This window comes from Antrostomus carolinensis, unplaced genomic scaffold, assembly GCF_000700745.2.
Source record: "Antrostomus carolinensis isolate BGI_N321 unplaced genomic scaffold, ASM70074v2 scaffold30048, whole genome shotgun sequence".
In the NCBI taxonomy this organism is placed as follows: domain Eukaryota; kingdom Metazoa; phylum Chordata; class Aves; order Caprimulgiformes; family Caprimulgidae; genus Antrostomus; species Antrostomus carolinensis.
In genome coordinates, this window is record NW_010331374.1 from 941 (window position 1) to 21298 (window position 20358).

The window sequence follows — 20358 nt, forward strand, 5'->3', positions numbered from 1 at the left end:
CCAGAGTTCTCAGAACGGTAGTTTGAGACGTTTCTGTGAAAAGAGCTGCCTTCTGGTACTGCACAGCAAATTTAAATCAGATTTTCGTTAGGGTTGCCAGTGCAATAAGACCTGTTGGTTTTTCTCGATGGTGACTAAAATGCAATGCAGCTTCTTTCATCTCTTTTAATTGGCAGCTAGGCAAAACCCCCAAATACTTCATGACATTTTATTCCATTTCTGAGATGGTGGGCTGCTGCTTTCACGAATTCACATGAAAGGATATCTCCAAGGTGTGTGCAACTGTCAATTAGACCACATGACAAAAAATTTACAGTATTTTCCTGAAATGCTGTCAGTCTTCTGTAATATGCTTTGTTTGCAGTGCTGTGTAAATTCAGTAATAATTAACATTGGTTAATTTCAAGTCTTGGTGCAGCTATTAGAAAAGACTCTGCTGATTTGAGTGGGATTTGGATTGGGCCTGTGTGGTTCTGCAAGTGCTGGTTAAACTGGCAGGAACTCATCTCACTGCCTAGAATCACAGCTTCAAATCACTCCTTTTCCCACACTCATCTATTTTTTTGCCCCATCTTTCTCTCTCATGCATTTTATTTGTGTGTGGAGGAGGTTATCTATACAGAAGTTGAAATGACTATATTAATTATTTTAGGATTTGAACGTTAACTTTTGGCACACGCAGTTACTTGAAAGCCAGATGCTCTGCCTGGATTCTTGATTTTCATCTTCAGTTGTGTGGACTGCTGAGGACTGAAAGTAGTGTGGGGGTGATGTCCCAGAGGTATCTGGTGAGACTGGCTTTTAAACTGTCAGTGACTGGTATGGTCAACAAGTCATACTCCAGAGGAGGCCTTGATTTCATGTCTGGTTGGCAGTTGCTGCCACAGTAAGAACAATGACCTGGTATCCTGTGATAAAACCTTTTATATAATCTTTATTTAGGGGTCTGTGCGTTTCTCAAGTAAAATCCATAGAAAGGCCGTGCTGTTACTGCAACACATCCTTCAGGAGGGAACCGAGCAATATTTGTGAACAGCTGAATGTACTCTTCATAGGTTGATTTGCAGCAAACCAAAGGAAGAGCTAAAAGTTTACCAACAGTCTTGTCCATCTGAAATTGAGCATGCAGTGACACAGCAAATATTTGTTCTCTTTTTTCATCTACATTATTGTGTGTTGTAGGGCTTGTGGATCTGATCAGTGTCTGTAAATATCTGAAATGTGGGGGCCAAATGGATGGGGCCGGGCTCTTGTTGGTGGTGCCCAGTGACAGGACAAGGGGCAATGGGCACAAACTGGGACAGTGGAAGTTCCAGACAAACTTAAGGAAAATCTTCTTCACTGTGAGGGTGATGGAGCCCTGGGACAGGCTGCCCAGAGAGGGTGTGGAGTCTCCATCTTTGGAGATGTTCAAAACCCACTTGCTGTGCAACCTGCTGTAGGGAACCTGCTTTGGCAGGGGGGTTGGACTGGCTGATCTCCTGAGGTCCCTTCCAACCCCACCATTCTGTGATTATGTGATCAAAATTGTTTGTTAGCATGGTTTTAAGAAAAACTGTTTTCATTAGTAAAAGCACGACCTCTTGGCTCCTGCTCTGATCTACATTTTCCAAGTTGGTTATTCAAGTAAGAAAATAGAGTGAGTCTTGAAGAGCAGAGTGTCTTTCCAGGCGCTGGCTGTGGGCCAGAAGTAAAAGGTTCCTGTCCCTCAATCACTTATTTTTCTGTACAGTCTAACAGAGTTACTGAAGGGGTCATCACTAGTATGTGCCATCTCTCAAATCTTTGAGTCAATATGATTTTATTTTTGTGGGATTACTGTGCCTCTGGGGGATGATCTGTGGCAACTAGTTTCCTTTCATTCCTCTGTTCCTCCAAAGAGCAACACATTTCAGTTGCAACCACTAGATTCGAGGCTATGGACTTGATACAAGGGGTTCCCATCCCATGGATAATCTTTGTCTTCCAAGCAGTATTATTTCAAGATATCACAGAATCTCTCCTTTTTCAGTTAAATAAAGATGTCTGTATCTTTTCTGTTAAACTTGGCTGCTTTTTTTAAAAATAATGGATGGATTTTAAAATAATCAGTAGAAGTAGGCATTGAGCAATGTACGCTTTGCTATTGCTCTGAGTGGTTCTGTTAGCAGAGACTGTTCCTGTGGTGATGGTGAAGGAAGGAGGGGTGGTAAAAACTCTGCTAGTAGGAAGTATAAAAATAATTGAGTCATTACAGTATGTACTTTGCTGCTGATGCAGAAGTGCACTGGGGCAAGGCTTACAGTGGAGGATCAGGATCACCTAGGGACTAGGACAAAGCAGGCTACGAGTACACACATATCTGAGTACGTGTGTAGAGATGCTGCTTGGACAGTTGCTAGAGGAGCCCTGGCAATCTTGTCACATCACTGTCACCACTGGATTATTTTTGTCATGTTTCTAATGTACAAATAAACAGAATATGTTTTATAACAAGGGAAAATACAGCATAAGTAACAGTTATTGAACATCTTGTCGTGGGTGTCATTTGCGTGAGTAAACAAGGAATTGTTATGGATGCTTTTGATTTGATGCTGGACTGTGGGCTCTCTTTTTGTCTGTTGAATTTGAACTGTATTTCAAATTATTTGTCACAAACTTTTCTGGGAATCCTATTTGCTCTGTATACATATGGTTTTTTTTTCTTTTTCAGTGACTCTGAGCAACCCTGTGGAAAAAGGTATGTGCATTCAATTCACTATTTGACATTTAGTCTTTGTGTAAAAGATGCACAAATGTTCTAGTTAAAATACCAAAAATACTTTCTGTCAATTTATTTGAACTTACCTACCCTTTCAGTGCTTCCTTCCTGTAATTACACATTGGTGAAGTATGCAGCGTGCATTGTTAGACATGCTATAACTTTTTGATGTATTGGGAAATGCCCCTGTTTAGTCATAGTATAATCAGAAGAACATGAAAAGGCTTTGATCCCTTTTACTCTCTCAGAAAAAAGATGTATGTCTCTCTGTATACACCCATGCACCTTTTCTCCTTTTCTGTTTTATGTTTTCAGAGCTGATTTTACAAGCTAAACAGAAAAGACCAGTTCTGTTCAGTGGCCTGCCTATTTTTTTTTCACTGTTTAATTTGATCTTTTGGTGAAAGCTATTTTTAATGTTTTTTGTAAAGAGGCTTTTGCAAAAGATTATTTTGCTTGGTTCTGTCGACCACCAACTGTATATTGAGAGATAACACAGTAACCTGCATTTACTGATGTTGACGAGTTAGGGCAAAGGCTTCTGTCTCATTCTTATTTGGCTTGAACACTTTTCAGATCTGTTTGGTAGTCCAGGTTGACAGACTTTGCTCTGAGCTCCCAGACGCAGTATCGTGAAGTCACTGAATGAGTTGGGCAGAGCAGCAGGATCCATTGGAGAGACACTTCCCACTGGTGCGTTGTTGGAGGCCACAGTCATGTTCTAAGAATAAAGGGTTAGTGGCCATTTCAGTGCTCCTCCTCCTCTTTCCTGGAGGTGCTTTGGTGGAGTTTGGCTTGTACCAGTGGCCTCATACCTTGATTTCTTCTTCCAGGGTTATGAAGGATAGAAGTGGGTGTAGTGGTTTTCAGCTGGTGAATTGTTCCATGAAGAACAATGCCAGCTGGTAGTTTAAAGATCTTCCAGATTGCTGCGTTAAATAAATTCTCTTTCCACTATAGAGCTGTCCTAATATTTGAAACTGTTACAGAGGAAATACAGAAAGGGTGATACTAATGATTATTCATCAGAAGAAAGTTATTAGTTGCCCAATCTATTAGTGCATCTCCAGGTCAGCTTCCTCTAACATGTTGCTATATTGCTTTATCAACAAAATTAAACCTGTTGCAAGATTTATCTTCTTACATATTAATTTAAAACTGACTGACCTCCACCTGCGTGTTGCATAAGGATAACATCTCAAACAAGCTTAAGAGCGTAATAACGAGTTATCACTGATTCACAGGTCGTGCACACAATCCGTTGTGTTCTTGTGAGGCGTATCAGATCGTGTGCCATCTCAAAGCTGTGTTTGCCCTTCTTACCAATTACATTTTCACACAGTCAGTCTTACCTGAGAAGTTAGGAAGTGTTTGGATTTTAAACTTCTCTTTCCACTACTAGTAGTTACTTTAATTGTAGTTTCTGTAATTAGAAGCTTAAATTAAATGGAGAAAATGAGGCTGTTGTTATGATTAAATGGTGTGTTTAAATAAAACTGTCTTGTAGCTGTTTGATAATGTATTAGTGAGTTAAATCTCAAAGAAATAACAAACAACTAGTTTGTGTAGCTGAAGAATTGCTCTCCTTTGGCTTTCTGAACCACAGTGTGCCCAGAGGCTTTGAAATAAAGTTTGCATATTGAAATAAGATTACTCTGATGTATGCTGGTTTTCATGTGATAACGTCGTGTCTAGTGGATTACAGTTCTTTGTCAGTAATCACAAGACCTGTTTTGCTCAGTTTGAGGGGTGTTTTCCTGGCTTTTTTAATTGTGTCAACTGTAACAAATCTAAAAGATGTTTTGTCAGAGATTTGGGCTTTTTTCTGGTGACGTAGAGCTCTGCTAGAGCACATTACTTCTCTCAGCTCTCACAAGTGGTGAAGAATGCGTTGCAGGAGGGGACAGTACGCTGATAACATGGTACAGTGACTCGAAGTGCAGTTAGTAGCAACTGAACCCAAAATCTGGAGATGCTGGAGTACTGTGTTAACCTTTATGCTGCTCAGCACCAGCCAGTTCTGCTTTGCCTGTGAGTAGGATATGGGAGTGAGACAGGAATCCTGTCGTTCCCAGTGATACAGGGTCATCACCTGCCCTGTGGGTGAAGTCTCTTCTGTGTTGTTCCTCACCCACGGAATTGGATCAGGTGGAGAAGGGGAGGCTTGTGAGACAGGTAACCCCTAACTGCAGCCACAGATCTCTGACATTCTACTGACCCTCTGACCATAAGGTTTAGCTGTATTGCAGGACTGGTTCGTACTGTAAATCTTTCTTTTTTCCTTTTTTTTTTTTTTTAATTGTTGTGAAAGATTGGAATTATGCCTGTCGTGAATGGAACTTCTGCTTAAGAACTCACTGTTCTGCTTCTGTTTTTTTGTTTCCTTTTCTTTTTAGTGGCCTATCTTATAATATTCCATATTCTCTTTGTGCTCTTTGTGTGGACATACTGGAAGTCTATTTTTACTCTCCCGGTGCAGCCAGGCAAAAAGGTAAGAGTCCAGGTACTTTCCGTACATTGCAGAATGAAAGCAGGGATGCTAAAGGGAACTCAAAAATCCTTCAAACTGGTTGATCTGGACAACGGATCAGATTTCCTAAAGAGGTGGAAAATAACCTAGAGTTGTCCATAAAAACTGAGTAATTTACCATTCCAAGAATCCTTGGAGTCCCAGAGAGCATGATTTCAATCAGAGATGGTGTTAACTTTTAAGGCTGCCTTTTCAAGTGGTACAGGAACAGGTAGGATTTTTTGTGGTGAGAAGAATAGAATTTATGATTATTAACTTCCATATTTATAGTGTCTTTGATCTCTAAGCATTTAACAAGTTGCAAGCCAAATCCCAAGCACCTTCCTAAACCTATTCTTACTGGATTCTCCTGAGGAAGGACCTTTGGTTTTGGTTTTCACTCTGCGAGGAAGATGTTCCAGGTGGAAAGGGGCACATTTGTAATGGTAGTTGGGTTTCTTGGTCTCTTGAGCCAGATTGTTGGGGTGTGTATGTGAACATCCAGTGTCCCACCACAGTCCAGCATTGCCTGCTCTGCTGGGAGCCCTTTGCCGCTGGAGTAGGCCTCTTTGTAGTGGTTAAGTTTCCTTCATTTGTCAGACTCTTTTTCATGATAGTGATGGATAGAAGAATAATTTTGTTTTTCAACGTGCTGCAGTTCTGATGTCGCGTGTCTGTGGCAGTGAGGACTGTGGCTATGTGGCTGCGTAGCACGTGGCTGTAAATTTGCTGTTAGAATTTTTTCAGCGTTTTGTTTTATCTCTTTATGAAACACTGTGTTTGGAGCAACAGAATGAGGATGGTGTTTGTGAGGCACTCCAAATATACACAACCATAATCGGATCCTAATTCCAAGAATGTAGATTTATAAATAACAACTAATCCCAGTTTTAGAAGTACAAAACTGTGGCTGGGGACAGGTTCTTGGTCACAAGGGAAGTGTTTAAGGTGTCCTTATCACGGTTAGTAAAGTTATTCATGAAAAATAATAATTTAAGGCAGCAGTAGTAGCAATTCTAGTATGTTGTTTTGTCATCCTTAATTTCACTTCTGTGTTTCTTATTGATGTATCGCAGAGTATTCTGACTGTCCAGCACTTGCTGTCTCTCTTCGTCCTCTTAACAAACACATTTTCACAGTAGGTGAATCTTGTTAGAAGGTGTGGGAGGTAAAAGTGTTTCCAAACTTTGCCTGTATTTGAAATATTATCTCTGCTACCCATGGGTAACTGCTCCCCTCATGACTTTTGCTTCTAGTACCATATGTCCTACGCTGACCAAGAGCGCTATGAAAATGAAGAAAGGCCGGAGGTGCAGAGGCAAATTCTCGCCGAAATTGCAAGGAAGTTGCCGGTGTACACAAGAACGGGGAATGGAGGTCAGCTAAGCAGGCAGCTTTGTTTCTCTAAATCTAATCAAGCACGCTAAAGTAGCGTAAGCTGGTGATCCAGATGATACTGCTGACCAACAGGGCGTTCCTAATGCCGCTGCGTGCACTGAGTAACGCTTGTGCAAATAATTTTAATGCCTTTTCTCTAAGGTTTTATGTTTGGGAAAACAAAAAAGCTTTGAACGCTTCCGTTCACCTTCAGTGGAGTGCCAGGTGCTGCCTTTGAGAAGTAAAAAGTTACCCTTTGTATTTACAGTTCAAAAGCCTGCTTATGTTGTCTGTGTGTGCGAACAGGAATAGAATGACAAAATCTGTAATCTTTTTTACTTAAAATGGAGTCTGGCTTAGACATGCAGGACATAATTCTGTGAATAGATTTCTGGACCTTGTTCTGTTTCTAAATGCATACTGCACTCCTTTCAAAGCTTAAAAGAAATCTGTGTTCATATTGGAGGCCCTGACCTGTTCCTTTCTGTCAGGCAAGCCAAAGAATTGTGAAGTAAAGAACTGCTATATAGTCAGTTATCCAAATGGAGTGTATGTAAAGTCCGAGTAAAGGTGGAAGCCAGAGGGAAGTGTGCAGTTTTGTTCTATCACTTTTAAGCTGGCTGTATGCTTTGCAGTGAGGATTGTTCTCTGCATCTGCAAATCTCCAGGAGAATTATGAGCATTGCTTATCTGGTTACGACTTGGCAGCAAAAATCAGCTGCAAATGCACTCATCTCTTGAAATGATAGAGGAAAGAATATGAATAGTTAGGAAATTGATGGAATATTAACTACCATGAAAAAAAGAGCACTTTTCTGTTATTTGATATTAAATGTGTCTTCAATTTCAGGTATTCGATTCTGTGATAGATGCCAGCTGATAAAACCTGACCGTTGTCACCACTGCTCCGTTTGTGCTGTGTAAGTGACGGGACTGTTCTGCACTGAAGTGAATATGGTCACCACTAAGTCATGTGGATGGGCTGGTCCTTGACGTGTCTTTTTTACACGTGAAGGTTCCCAAGTGCCTCTGTTCCAGCTGCAGTCAGCAGTGCCGCTCCTGTGTGACAGCAGCAGCATTTGCTTTGCTCCTGTTTGTGGCCCTGAAGTGTTTGCAGTTCCCACACCTACAAGTGTGTCAGCATGAAGTTGCTAGAAAGTATGCCAGCTAGTGAAAATTAACAGATTAACCTAGGCAGGTTAAAATAAAGTATGATATTTGCCTTTTTTTTTCCCCCTTTTTTAAAAAAATATACTCTAGACCTTTACTTGTGATGTTTTGCAGAAGTTTTAAGCCCTCTAGGGCAGTAATCATTTCCATTTATTTTTATCTTGCAGAGTAGCAAGGACATTGGTTGATCTTGAAAAAGTAATAAATATTCCTCTTATAAAATGGTACCTACCTTAAAAAAATTCAAAGAGACAGTATTATCTTGACTTTGTGTTATGTAGAAATCTCACAGAAAACAGGGGCTTTTGCTATTGATCTGCAGTTGACAATTAAGTACCACATAAAAATCTTCAATTTTTCTTTTTTGTCCTTTTGCAGATGTGTGCTGAAAATGGATCATCACTGTCCATGGTATGCTCTAGATATTGGTTTGTAGTTTTCTGAAAAGAAAGGCTGTTTTAATCTATTTTTTCCACAGAGTAGCATCTGTATGCCTCTTTCATTTTAGACCAGGCATCTGTTTATGTCTGGAAATTTAGAAAATAATTGCACCTTGAAATTGTCTGAAATATTTGATATTTTGAAAGACAGATCATATGTGTTCCATAAACTATGTGTAAAAAAGCTGTTATATCTATATAATTTAAAACCCAACTGCTAATTCACTCTTTAGCTAAAGTTACTCAAATTCTAAAGAGACTTCAGCTTAGTTTTTAATTTTGGGCATTTAATAGTTGCAGCATGCAGTTGGTGGCTGCTTTCAGTAATAGTATTTGCATGCAGATCGTTTCTGAAATGATGCCTGCCACCTGTATATGGTCAGAGACAGTTTGTGTAGAATGGTGCATGGATGAATTAAGCTTTATCCTTTTTGAGAATTGCTGACACTAAATTTCTTAAACTCCTCTTTTTTTTAAAAAGGGAAAATTTCAGAAATCAGAAGCAACATAAACATTTCCCCACCTGAACCTCCCTGGTAATCCTAAATTGTAGAAGATTTTTCAAACTTGAATTTTGAGACAAGCACCTACTATTTTTTTCCTGCATTCTTTTTTTCCTTTTTAGAGTTGTCTTGTGCATGGAGAATAAAAATCAAATTTGGTTTTATTTGTTTTGTATGTAAATAAACAAGCAGTGGTGATTCTGGCTCCTGAGTTTTACAAATGAATTAAGTAACACAGAAATCACAGATCTGATTACCCTTTCAGACAAGTAACGGACATAAGTAATAACAACCTTCCTCTGTGACAGATTTACCAGTGATACCAACTTTAAAACACATTCCAAAAATATGAACTGTCCTTTTACTTGGCATAGCAATAAGTTTTCAAGTGAAAAGCAAAAAGACTTTAGTTATATTTCATTTTGACCACTAAGAGGGGCTATTTATTGATGAAATTGCGTTGTATAATGAAGAGGCTTAATAAAACCAAACAAATTGTAGTGTTCATTGTGTTACAACTGTGTGCTGTACATACCCTGATTTCAACTTTGCTTTTGTTCTCCAGGGTGAATAACTGCATTGGATTTTCTAACTACAAATTCTTTCTACTGTTCTTAGCCTATTCTTTGTTGTATTGCTTGTATATTGCTGCAACAGTCTTCAAGTATTTCATTAAGTATTGGACAGTAAGTCACGAAATCTGGTTACTTTTCATATCCTATGAGTCTTGTGGGGTTTAGTCACTCTCGTTACTTTCTTGCTTTCAGTCACTGGAAGTATTTATTCTGTAAAGTATTTTCCCAAGCCCTTGTTTTGAGTATAACTCCCATTGTCTGTCTGAAATGCACAAAGCGAGAAGCAAAGAGACTTCAGGAATTTCAGACTGTAGAGTAAGCTTCTGGCAAAGAAGTTATATCCTTTTCCTGTTCTTGTGTTTGCATGTATGTATCTCAGAATCTTTGATATCAAAGTATAACATCCCGGCATTGATCTGTACATATTAACTGAACAATGTCAAAAAACCTTGTTCATTTTCTAATCCCGGTATGGCTCCATTCTCAATTTAAAAGTTGACTGAAATGAAGTATGCTTCTTACTCAGTTATCAGTTGTCACTCATATGCAAGCAATGCCAGCTGACAGCTCGAGTAAGATACTGGCCTTTTGTCTCTAGTGTTTTTTTATGTCCCCTCTGCTGCTAACTGTGTGACTGTGTTTAAGCAACTTAACTTTGCTGTGCATTATTTTATTACATTTCTGCAGTGTTTTAATGGCTAATCACTTACATAAGATGCCTCCTGAGATGCTTATGAGACACCAGCAAGAATTGTTTCTTATGCTAAGAAAGGCACAGAGACTCTGTGGATGCATATTTGGGATGTGCAAAGGCTGAGGAGTAATTTTTTTTTACTTTGATGTCCCCACAGCCTGTAGATGTGTGCTTATGAGGATCTCTGGCACTTGACTCTTCTACTGTAGAACAAAATAAATGTTTCTTCTGCTTGGCTTTTAAAATTTTCCAAACCACCCATGCTGAGTTCTAACACTACCTGATTGCTCTAGCTATGCAGGCCAGGTTTTCCTGGCACACCTGATATTGCAAGAGGTGCAGAATTTTAATATATGGACAGGAAACTCAGCAGAACCTAAACAGGCCTTCAAGAGCTTGTGCCTGCTTATTTCCCTGTGGGTGTAGGGCGTGTTCCTCGTGCCCAGGTGGGAAGCTGTTACGTACAAAAAGTTAGTAACAAAACCCCACTGTTTCTGCTCTGGTTACAGGAGGGGAGATGAACCAGATCATTTCTTTGTCTCTTCTTGCTTTTTATAGTAAGGTGTGATTTTTTGCATATACAAGTTTGAGAACTCCAAATAGGAGTTTTAGGGGGTATCTTTCTTCTCTCTAGGAACAAAGAATTTCCAGCTTTTGTTTGTTCTTATCACTTGTCCTGTTTTGCTTTTCTTTCCAGGGTGAACTGACTAATGGACGTTCCAAATTTCATGTCCTTTTCCTCCTCTTTGTGGCGATCATGTTCTTTGTAAGCCTTATGTTTCTGTTTGGCTACCACTGTTGGCTCGTCAGTAGAAACAGATCTACTTTAGGTAAGGCTCTTGTGTCGTACTTCTTTAAGTAAGACACACTAAAAGTGCTGTAAGAAGAAGGGAAGAAAAAAAAAGGGGGGGGGGGCATTTGTATTCTACTTCCATACATTCCCTACATTCCCCAGTCTTATGCGGAGAGGAAGATTTAAGATCTTGGCACAGTGCTGCGGAAATTAGCCACTTCAAATGATCTGCATTTATTGGCTGGTGTGACAAATGCTTTGTTAGGAGAATGGGAGCCTTAAAGTATAAAAGTCCAATTATACAAATGTTATGCATATCTGTAACTACATTTGCTGTGAAATGAGTGCAGCTTGTCAGGAATTATGGTTCTTTATGCTCATATGCTGGAGCGCATCCTGAAACAACTTAGTGAGGTTGGGAAAAACAGTGTCCATCTTCCTTGACTAAAGCGAAGAAGTTATGACTGTAAAATCAATGAAGTGAAAATCTGAAACAAGATTATTTTGTCAAGTGATTTCTTTGTCTCTCCTCAGATAAATGTTGTGCAGTTTTTAAAGCTTTTTGGATAAAGTTTTATAACAAAACACACACCATCAAGCGTTTGAGCAAATATTCAGATTTTGTATAGTTATTAACTTCAAAACTCACTTCAAGGGGCACTAAAGCTCATCTATCCCAAAACATTAGACCTCTGAAGCAGCTTAGAAGGTAGATAAAATTGTTTCTAGTGCACTCCAGGTTCTCCTCCCCTTTCTTTTCTTAATTTTGTGCCTCACCATAACAGAGGGTCTATTTGCATACGTTTGTTCCTAATGCTTGTTCATTATATCTTTAATGAATGAGGCAATTTATATCTCCAGCACCACTTCTGAAATATGTATTGAAGACCAACCTACTTAATTCTGCCGATTTTTTACTCAGAAATTTCTACCCACTGAAGTTCAGCAAGTCTGAACTTGTGCAAAGATCTTCTGTGTTCTCTAGATTAAACAAACTGTTCGTAGTTCAGTTTGACTGTTCCACATGGTTCAGTTGCAGGACCAAATTCCTACCTTCAGTTTGAAAGTCTTTACAGGCTTGCAAAATGAAAAAAACTATTATTTTCAAACTTTGCATCTTTGTAATGCTAGTTCATAATCTGTTAAATCATGTTGTCTTTAGATGGCTACAACACACACAATCCTGTTTCAGAGTATTTGGCATTGGTTTTCTTTTTTTTTTTCCCCACTGAAATTGTATCTGTGTAGAGGCTTTCTCGGCTCCAGTGTTTCAAAATGGCCCAGATAAAAATGGATTCAATCTTGGCTTTGTAAAGAATCTTCAGCAAGTGTTTGGAGAAGAAAAAAAGCTGTGGTTACTACCTATTGCCTCTAGGTAAGTAATAATCAAGTCAGTGCTAAAAGCTGATATAATTAACTGAAGGGACTGACTTCTAAATGTCTGGTACAGCCTTATATGTTACACTTCTTATTGTGTGGCTTGGCTGACTGCTATTGTGAATCATTACAAAGGCACCAACAAGCATCATCCACGTTAATCCTGTTCACCAGAAGTCTGGAAGGGAAAGATTTTTGAGGGCTAAATGTGCTGCACAGGGCGTTTGAACTCTTCACGGGCTCCGGCGGCACCTGTGTGGATGGGTCTGCACTTCAAAGACACTGTTTTCTTCATCTGTCACTCCTCTGCCTGAAACAGTTTGTGTTTCTTAATGTAGGGGAAAATGTTGTTTAGGCACTTAGTAAACCAGTAGTAAAGTACACTGGAATTTAATTCCTTTAAAAATTAGGCACAAATTAAAATAACTTTCTGGCACAGCAGGTCACAGCATTTCCAAGTAGCAGTGTGTAAGTCTAAGGCCCAGTTGGGTCCCCGCTGCCATCTGTTTTGCACTCTTAAGTATAGTTAAAGGGAAAAGATGAGCTCAGAAAGCCTTGCTGTTAATGAAAGGCAGCACTGAGGCGCTAGTCAGAGGCATGTTAGCAGTGTGTGTGTCATCACAGGGAGAACACTGGGGTTCTCTTCCTTGCCTAAAGATAAAACATCAGAGGAAAAAGGCACTTTTTACAGTTTACAGTTCCTCTGCCTGCGCTGCTGGGTGTCAGGGAACACCGTATGGTGCAGACCAAGCTAGAACATCTAGTTTTTAACTTTGTTAGTTTACATTACGTGAATTCGAATGTACTCTCAAACAAACAATATCCAGATACACATGTCTGTAAGCTTTTGCAACTTTAGATCTTTGCAGAGGGTATTTATTTGAATTTTTTTGTCCATTTTATGTAAAGGTTTAGGTCACAGGAAAGCGGGTCTCTTATTTGTCTTTCAGTAACATCTGACTAAGATTGGAGCCATTTTCTGTCGGGTGTCATTCAAACACAGAAGTGTAACTTCTGCCTGAAGAACCTATGGTAGAGATTGCTCCTTCTACATAAATGTTTTCCTTAGTTCCCTCCTCACTTCTAGCTGTCCCTAAGTTAATTTTTTTCTGTTTTGTTTTTCTATATCCCAGTGACTTGATGAAGTTAGGCACATTTAAATTCTACTAAAAATGACTTAATTCCAGGCCGTAGGTTTGAACTTTTATTCTCCAGAGAGCTTGAAGGAGTTGAGGACCAAAACTACTCGCTAGTAAAACTTCGTATCTGAGCTGCCACAAAAAACTAACACTGTATTTTTCAAAACTTAAAAATAAATTTAAGTAAACATTGGAAATACAAGCAGTGGAAAACTTTGTACGCAGATAAAACGTGTAGAAATTGTTATCTTTCAGAGTCACTTGCTGCCTTTTACAGTGTCTTTCTCTGCCTTTTTGCACACAGCCAGGGCGATGGACATTTTTTCCCAATGAGAGCTTTGTGCGAAGCTCAGAATCCTCTCCTAGCAAATGAAGAGCAGTGGGAAGATGATGGAATAGATGAAGAGCCTCATGGTAAGGTAACGCTAAAGGAAATGAGTGATGTCTTGACCTACAGTGACTAATGGATGAATTGTAAGAGCTAATCAAATAAAAAAAATTGTGTTGGCTAAGTCACTGTGCAGCTCTGACTAGACTAATGAACACAGACTAAAAATAAGCCTTATTTTGGAGTCAGCTCTTTTTTTTAAAAAAAAATTTTTTTTTAGAAGCTTGCTACTTGCACATAAATCAACTGAGAGATTGTTACAAGTTGCAGAGAGAAATTGAAATTTCCACAAACTGAGTGTATTTATATGTAAATATTGCTGCATGCAGCAGTTACTGGACACATAAAAGTTGTGCCTGTAAAAATGAAAAGACTAAGATGGTTTTTTTGAAGAGCATTTATTCTCTGAGAGTTTGTGAAAACATGCATGCAAACACCTGAATGCAGAGATACATTTAGGAAAGTACTTTATACTTTGTTTGTTTAACTTTATTACCAAAGAAGTTGATTTGCTTTTGATGATTGCTAAGCTCTGCGCTAATCTTCGTAGAAGAAATACACGTGCTGAGAGCAATTCTAGGTGAACTGGCGTGCTTGTACAATAGATTTGATCAGTTTCTGAGATGCAAACATATCTTTTATGCTATAGAGGTCCTATTAGAAAAAAGACTTTATATGTATCTCTATTCTTTGATTTTTGTTAGATGGATCCAAAATAAGTTTAATAATTCTTTACTGTTACATTTCTATGTTTGAACTTGATTTTTTTTTTTTTCCCCTGTGTGTACTTACCTCCAAGCTTTGGTCAGAATATCAGGGTTCGTGTTAGAGACCCCAGTTACCATGTTGGAGGGTCAGTAAGTTAAGGATGTGCTTGTGTTTTTTTCCTGTGGTGCAAGGATGCCATCCACAGGTTCCCTTTAAAAGAATTATGATCATCTCGCTCTCCTTTTCCCTTTAAGGAAGGGTGAAAGTGTTAATAAGTTCTCAGGTTACTATAATTAGTCGATCAGGCAAGTATACTTGGGGAACAAATATCACTGCCTTTTTGTTCAGATTTGGTTTCCATAGTCGCGCTCTTTATTGCCTCAGAATAGTTTCAGAAACTTTGCTGCTGACGTTCCCTTTCAAGGTACACATCTTAGTCGTGTGTGCACAATGTACGTCTGGCAGCCTGTGAGGAAGACGATAGTCTCGGTTAAAGGGGGTCACAGAAACCTTTTCTGTGAATATTTTTTACACATGTGCAATCTACTGTGCAATGAGCTCTTTAATCCTAACAGCACAGTGTTTGCTGTTCAGTCACTGGTTAGGTCTTACCTGCCACTGTTTGTTCAAGTTATTCCACTGCAAAATATACAGTCTGTGTTTTTCCCAAGGCACAACTTCACCTACTGCTGGGAAAATATATTCTCTAGAATTTTGTCAGTAGGACTGAAGAGGCTCATTTCAGCTTTTCTTCAGATTCACTGCTTTAATTAGTTCATATTTGTGTGTTAGAAAACTACCTCTTCTTCCTGGTTTGTTCTGTACATTTTGGCAGTTAAAAGGTAACAAACTGGATTTAAAAATAACAAATATGGCATCTCTGTGTATTGTTTATGATGCTTAAAATAACTCCTGCAGGAATGAGTCAGAACTTCTTTCAGCTTCTACAAAGTATAAATTCTCTTTCTTAAGTATGAAAACATTTGACAGTGAGATGATTTTTGGCCAGATCAGACCCCAGAATCTGAATCTGGAGCTTATATGAAGTCCCACAATTTATAGTGCTTATAAAATAAATGACATTTACAGGCAGTTGGATTAGATGATTGTTGTAGGGCCCTTCCAACTGAAATATTCTACTCGTCTTTCTCAGTGACAAAATACTTTGTAATCTTATTCCAAGAAGCTGTAGAACTGTAATATTGGTAAAATTAGAACCTCTTACTATAATGTAAAAGCCAAACTGAGCCTATGCAAAGTTACAGATAAAAGTGAAAAACCAGGGTGAACACACGCTGTGAGGAGATGAATAGCTGCTAGTATGGGGGTCTTGGTCCGTGACTAGAGAAGTTTTAATTATTTTGCAGTGGCTGTGAGGTAAAGGGGAAAACTGCAAATAAAAGAATGCCCTAGATAAGGAGATTGTGTCCTTTGTATGTCTACGAATCAGTCGTGTGGAACTGGAATTCAGCTGCTAGAGCAAACACTGGGGAAAATCCACTGCCCTTTGTTTTTCTTACAAACAGGCAAATCCTCCTCTCAGCTCTCAGTCTGAGCATCTGAATTTTGCAAGATGAAATCCCACATGGAGACTGGGGGGAGTGTGTGGTTGGGAGGGGAGGAAGCTAACACCCTTCCCTGGATGCTGCTGTGGCCGGTGCTGCGGGACTGAGCGCAGCTGATATTTGTGCTGCAGCTTTCAGCCCTGCTGCTGAGCCAGGTTGGTGAGCAGAGCGATGCACAGAGATTTCATCAAAAACCTCCACAACCAGCAGGGTTGCCTGAATCTTGCACTTTACGAGTTCTGTGGCTCTCCATGACCACCAGGTAAGGTCAGGATTGATTCAGTAATCATAGAATCATTTAGATGGGAAAAGACCTTTAAGGTCAAGTCCAACCGTGTAACACATGTAAAGTATTTTTGAGTCAGCAGTTTTGTGATACAGCATAAACCCACCTTGTGGAGTATCTTCTCTAAGCTCTTGACTACACCATTCTGCTAACACAGATAATGAACGTCTGTGTATCATTTTGATTAATACAAAAGATGCTGGGGGAGAGGGAGTTGTATAAGAAAAGGTACCAGGTTTGGGTTTTTTCCTATCACCTGACATTAGGCAAAGCAGGAGTTGAGGAAACATGAAAGTTCAGATCTTTCAATCCTGCAGTCTTAGGAGATGGCAGTGCCAGCTGCATCGCGAGCAGAATAATAACTGCCCTCTTATATTTAAGTGGGGCCTCTTGCCTCCTGGAGTTTCACCTGTAACTGCTCGTGCACTTGTGTTATGTAGCAGGAGTAACGAGGGCTCTCCTCATCAGCTGAGCCCCTCACTGCAGACTCGTGCAGGAGAGAGAGAAACACCACAGGAAGAATGAAAAAATGAGGAGCTTGAGAAATGTTTCTTCGTGTAATGTCATTGTGCCTAACTGCATTACTGCAGTCTTTTGCTCCCACCCTGATCACTCTGTGTCTGCGTAAAGCAGGGCATTTTTAAGCCCCAGCAATTGCAAAATCAGATCATGTGTGGATGGTGGGGGAGAGGAGCATAAAGGGGACTGGGAGATTGATGAGGTGAGGATGAGCCCAGGTGAAAGGAAGGAGATGAGGTAGCTTTGTCTAGGCCCCAGGAGTCCTTTTTTCTGTGTATGGATGTTTAAACGTGCCCTTCCTGGTTGGATTTTTTTTTTCTTTTCTTAATCCTGGCCTTGCTAAGGCTTTTATTGTTTCATGTAGGGAGAAAAATATTGTGGGGAACCTTTTGTTTCATTTCTTAGCCAGAGACTGAAAACACTTGCTTCCAAATTCATGGGAATTTAATTTTTTTCAGATTTATTAATGCTCATCCCTTATTCATAGACATCTGTTTTAATCTGTCTAGCCAGAGAGCTAGCCCCAGTCACATGCTGGCAGCTTCTAAGGTTATCAGGTTTTTTCAAAGAACTCATCTAGAATGCATTTGACGTGTTGGCCGTGGGTGTGTCGGCACTGTGCACACTGCACGCTTGCACTCTTTGTCTTGTGAAGCCTGGGACAGGGCAGCCATTTCCATACATTTATAGCAAGGTCTCATCTCTTAGATTGATTTATTAATTTACTCATGTGTTGCATTTTAACTGGTACAAAAGGCTTCAGTATGAATCAAGTCTTTCCCAAATTGTTCTCACCTTCGAAAATTTGTCATCCTTACTAAGTAACATCTTTCCAGCAAAAACCAGCGTATTCCGAGTAATAGGTGGAAGTTGCGAGCTCTGTGGGGGATGAAGCTGCAGGTGTCTGAAGGCATGTGATTTGAATTTAAATTCAAATCGATACGAGTCTAATTAAAGGAGCTTCATGCTCTGAGATACCAGCTAATCTGGCATAGCAGTCCTTGGAGTAGAGAAGTCATCTGTTGTGACTGCAGGGATTGAATTTCTATCCATCGAGAAATTTAAAAAGCTTCTTAGATGGCGAAGTGAGCAGAGATTGCTCAGACAGTACAACGGTGTGTTGGCCAATTCAGTGAACTGAGACAGAAGTCGAGGTTTGCATCTCTGGATTTTAGGCATGATATAAATGGATAATTGTGTCCGACAGAAAAAGATGAAGTTAAAGCAGTGCTACATCCTCCAGCAGTGAGCGCCTTCTAACCCGTTCCGAAACGATGGAGGGATACCTGTGTAGGAATCTGTGTCAGTTCAACTGAATTGGTAAATGTATTTAGTAAATCCAGTATCGTTTTGTACGTAGATCAGAGCTGCAGCTGGTAAATCAATTAGATGAAAAAAAATATTCCATAAAAAGTTGGTAGTGAAATTGCAGTCAGACTAACATCCCAGAGCCAGCAGGTCTTATATAGCCTTTTATCAGTTCCCTTTGACATTCAGATTGTATGCTTTCCTAAACGTATGCAGAATAAAGGGCTTTCTCTGAGCTTCCCATCTGAATAATGGATTAGATTTTGCATGGTAAAATAGATGTCTGTGCTAATAAACATGAAAATAATCTGATCATGGAAATAGCACTGATTCTTTTTATACATAATAAGGAAACAAGAGGCCTAGGCAAACATATGTATTGCGTACGTGTCGTTGAGTGGTAAGGGAGAAGTGTTTGCTTTCTGTTTTTCTTTCTTTACCTTCACAGAGAAGATTCATTTGGTGAAAATTAAAGTTTTGTAGGAAATTGATATTTAACACTGTTTGATGCTGTTTGTGCGTTTTGACTATCATGTATAACAATGAGCTTTGGATTTTAAAAGTGAACAGCACAAGACCAGCATAAGATATCTACAGAGCAAGAGAGTTCTGAAGTGCTGTTTTTGGCAGGCACAGGAACAACTCTAGAAGTATGAATTTGGGAACTGGAGCTTATTTTTAATTTTTTTTTAATTGGACAGTGTGTTTCACTTAACCATGTATTGCAAGTGAGGAGAAATACAGCATGATAACCTTCCTATATCTCAGGCAGGCTGTGAAGATAGATTTATGCACATAAATTGCTTTGAGTTTCTTGGGTATTACTGTAATATTACAGTTCTACAGTAGAGCACAATGTTGCTGTTGCTGCCCATGATCAGCAGGATGCTGTTTGCATTGAATGTGAGGTATGAGCTGCTGCCAGGTCAGTTGTCATTTTCAGCAGTCCCCACGTAGCTGTAGGCTGCTGTTAGATTGACCCCGAGCTGCTGCCTCATCAGATGAGACAAGCCCAACTGCCTCAACCTCTTACAGAGGTTTAAAGTAGAAATTTCTGTGCTGCTTATGTATGGCTTAAGTCTGACCTCCACAGCTTTCAGTTTTCCAAGATTTGGGCTGAAACTGTACCTCTTCATAGAAAAATGATTATTTTTTTTTATTATTTCACAAGTGAAAATGTTTAGGAATAGGTGCATGTATTACCATGTATTTCTACCCTGGCTGTATTATCACAATAATACAGAATATTATCTCTATTGTTCAGAGAACATGATTTCCTGGCTGGTTCTTTAAAGCTTTGGTTCCCTTCGTCCCGTCTGACAGAAGGGTTTTAGGAGTTTGCACTGTAGGCATTAATGATGTTTAACTCTTCCTTGTTTTCTCACCACTGTTTTGGTTTTTGGTTTGTTTTTTTTTTTTTTTGTAAGGCATCAGCAAATGAAGCTTTGAGTTTTCAGTCTTACACAACAGAAGTAAACCAGTAGAATTTTCGAAGCAGAAAGGCCTGAAGTGTTCCGTTAAAACTGAAAGATCTTTCTTTGTCTTTCTGGCTTCAAAGCGTGTGACAGTTATAAGATAGATAAAGCCAGTAATAGAGTAATCTCAGCTTAAAAATTCTGTTCAGTTAGTTCTGACAAGTGATTGTCTATTTTTATTTGGGATGGTTCTTAAAAACACTCTCCCACACTTAGTGAAAAATACATTCTCAGTGAGAAAAACAGATTTACTTACTTCGAACTACTTTATTTTTCATTCTGTAGGTTCTGGTGAAGCTTCATCCCTTGCCATAGAAAGGGAGACATAGCAGTTTGCAGCAGTGTAAAGCTTGTTCAGAAAGGTCAGTATTTCTTTCTTCATTACCTTCAAAATAACCACTTGGCAGGGAACGAGTGGGTAACGTTGGACGGGTTTAACAGCGACATACCCCAGAGTGCTCAGGCAGAGTCACGGAACACGGGGAAGGCTGTGGGGTGCAGACCCTCGAGCTGGCTGTGGGTGGCACAGCTGTGACAGTGGCATGCCCCTGCCGGGCAGAGACCCTCTCACCAGAGTATTGTGTCGATGCATCTATACATGGTGGTATTTCACCAATATTTCTCCACCTTGTCCAGAAATACATTGTTTAAGAGAACCTAAAACAGTGGCTATCCCGTAGCCCCGGCTTGGATGTTGACACAGTTAATACAAGAGCCAAAAGCACTGTTTGTAGGGGATGATACAAACCCTGATCTGGTAAATGTGGCAGGAACGACTCTTGCCACTAACTT

General features: G+C 39.6%; 1 protein-coding gene across 1 annotated transcript in view; it reads left to right on the top strand.

Annotated features, from left to right (window-relative positions):
• Positions 1-19895, top strand: part of LOC104529026 (palmitoyltransferase ZDHHC15) — a 20477-nt gene extending 582 nt beyond the window's left edge. The window contains exons 2-11 of the mRNA XM_010173202.2: positions 2693-2719; positions 5137-5231; positions 6506-6626; positions 7477-7546; positions 8175-8207; positions 9305-9425; positions 10706-10838; positions 12050-12176; positions 13622-13731; positions 19852-19895. Coding sequence (XP_010171504.2) covers positions 2693-2719; positions 5137-5231; positions 6506-6626; positions 7477-7546; positions 8175-8207; positions 9305-9425; positions 10706-10838; positions 12050-12176; positions 13622-13731; positions 19852-19895 — 881 coding nt within the window. The remainder of the gene's footprint in view (positions 1-2692; positions 2720-5136; positions 5232-6505; positions 6627-7476; positions 7547-8174; positions 8208-9304; positions 9426-10705; positions 10839-12049; positions 12177-13621; positions 13732-19851) is intronic.
• Positions 19896-20358: the final 463 nt, after the last annotated feature.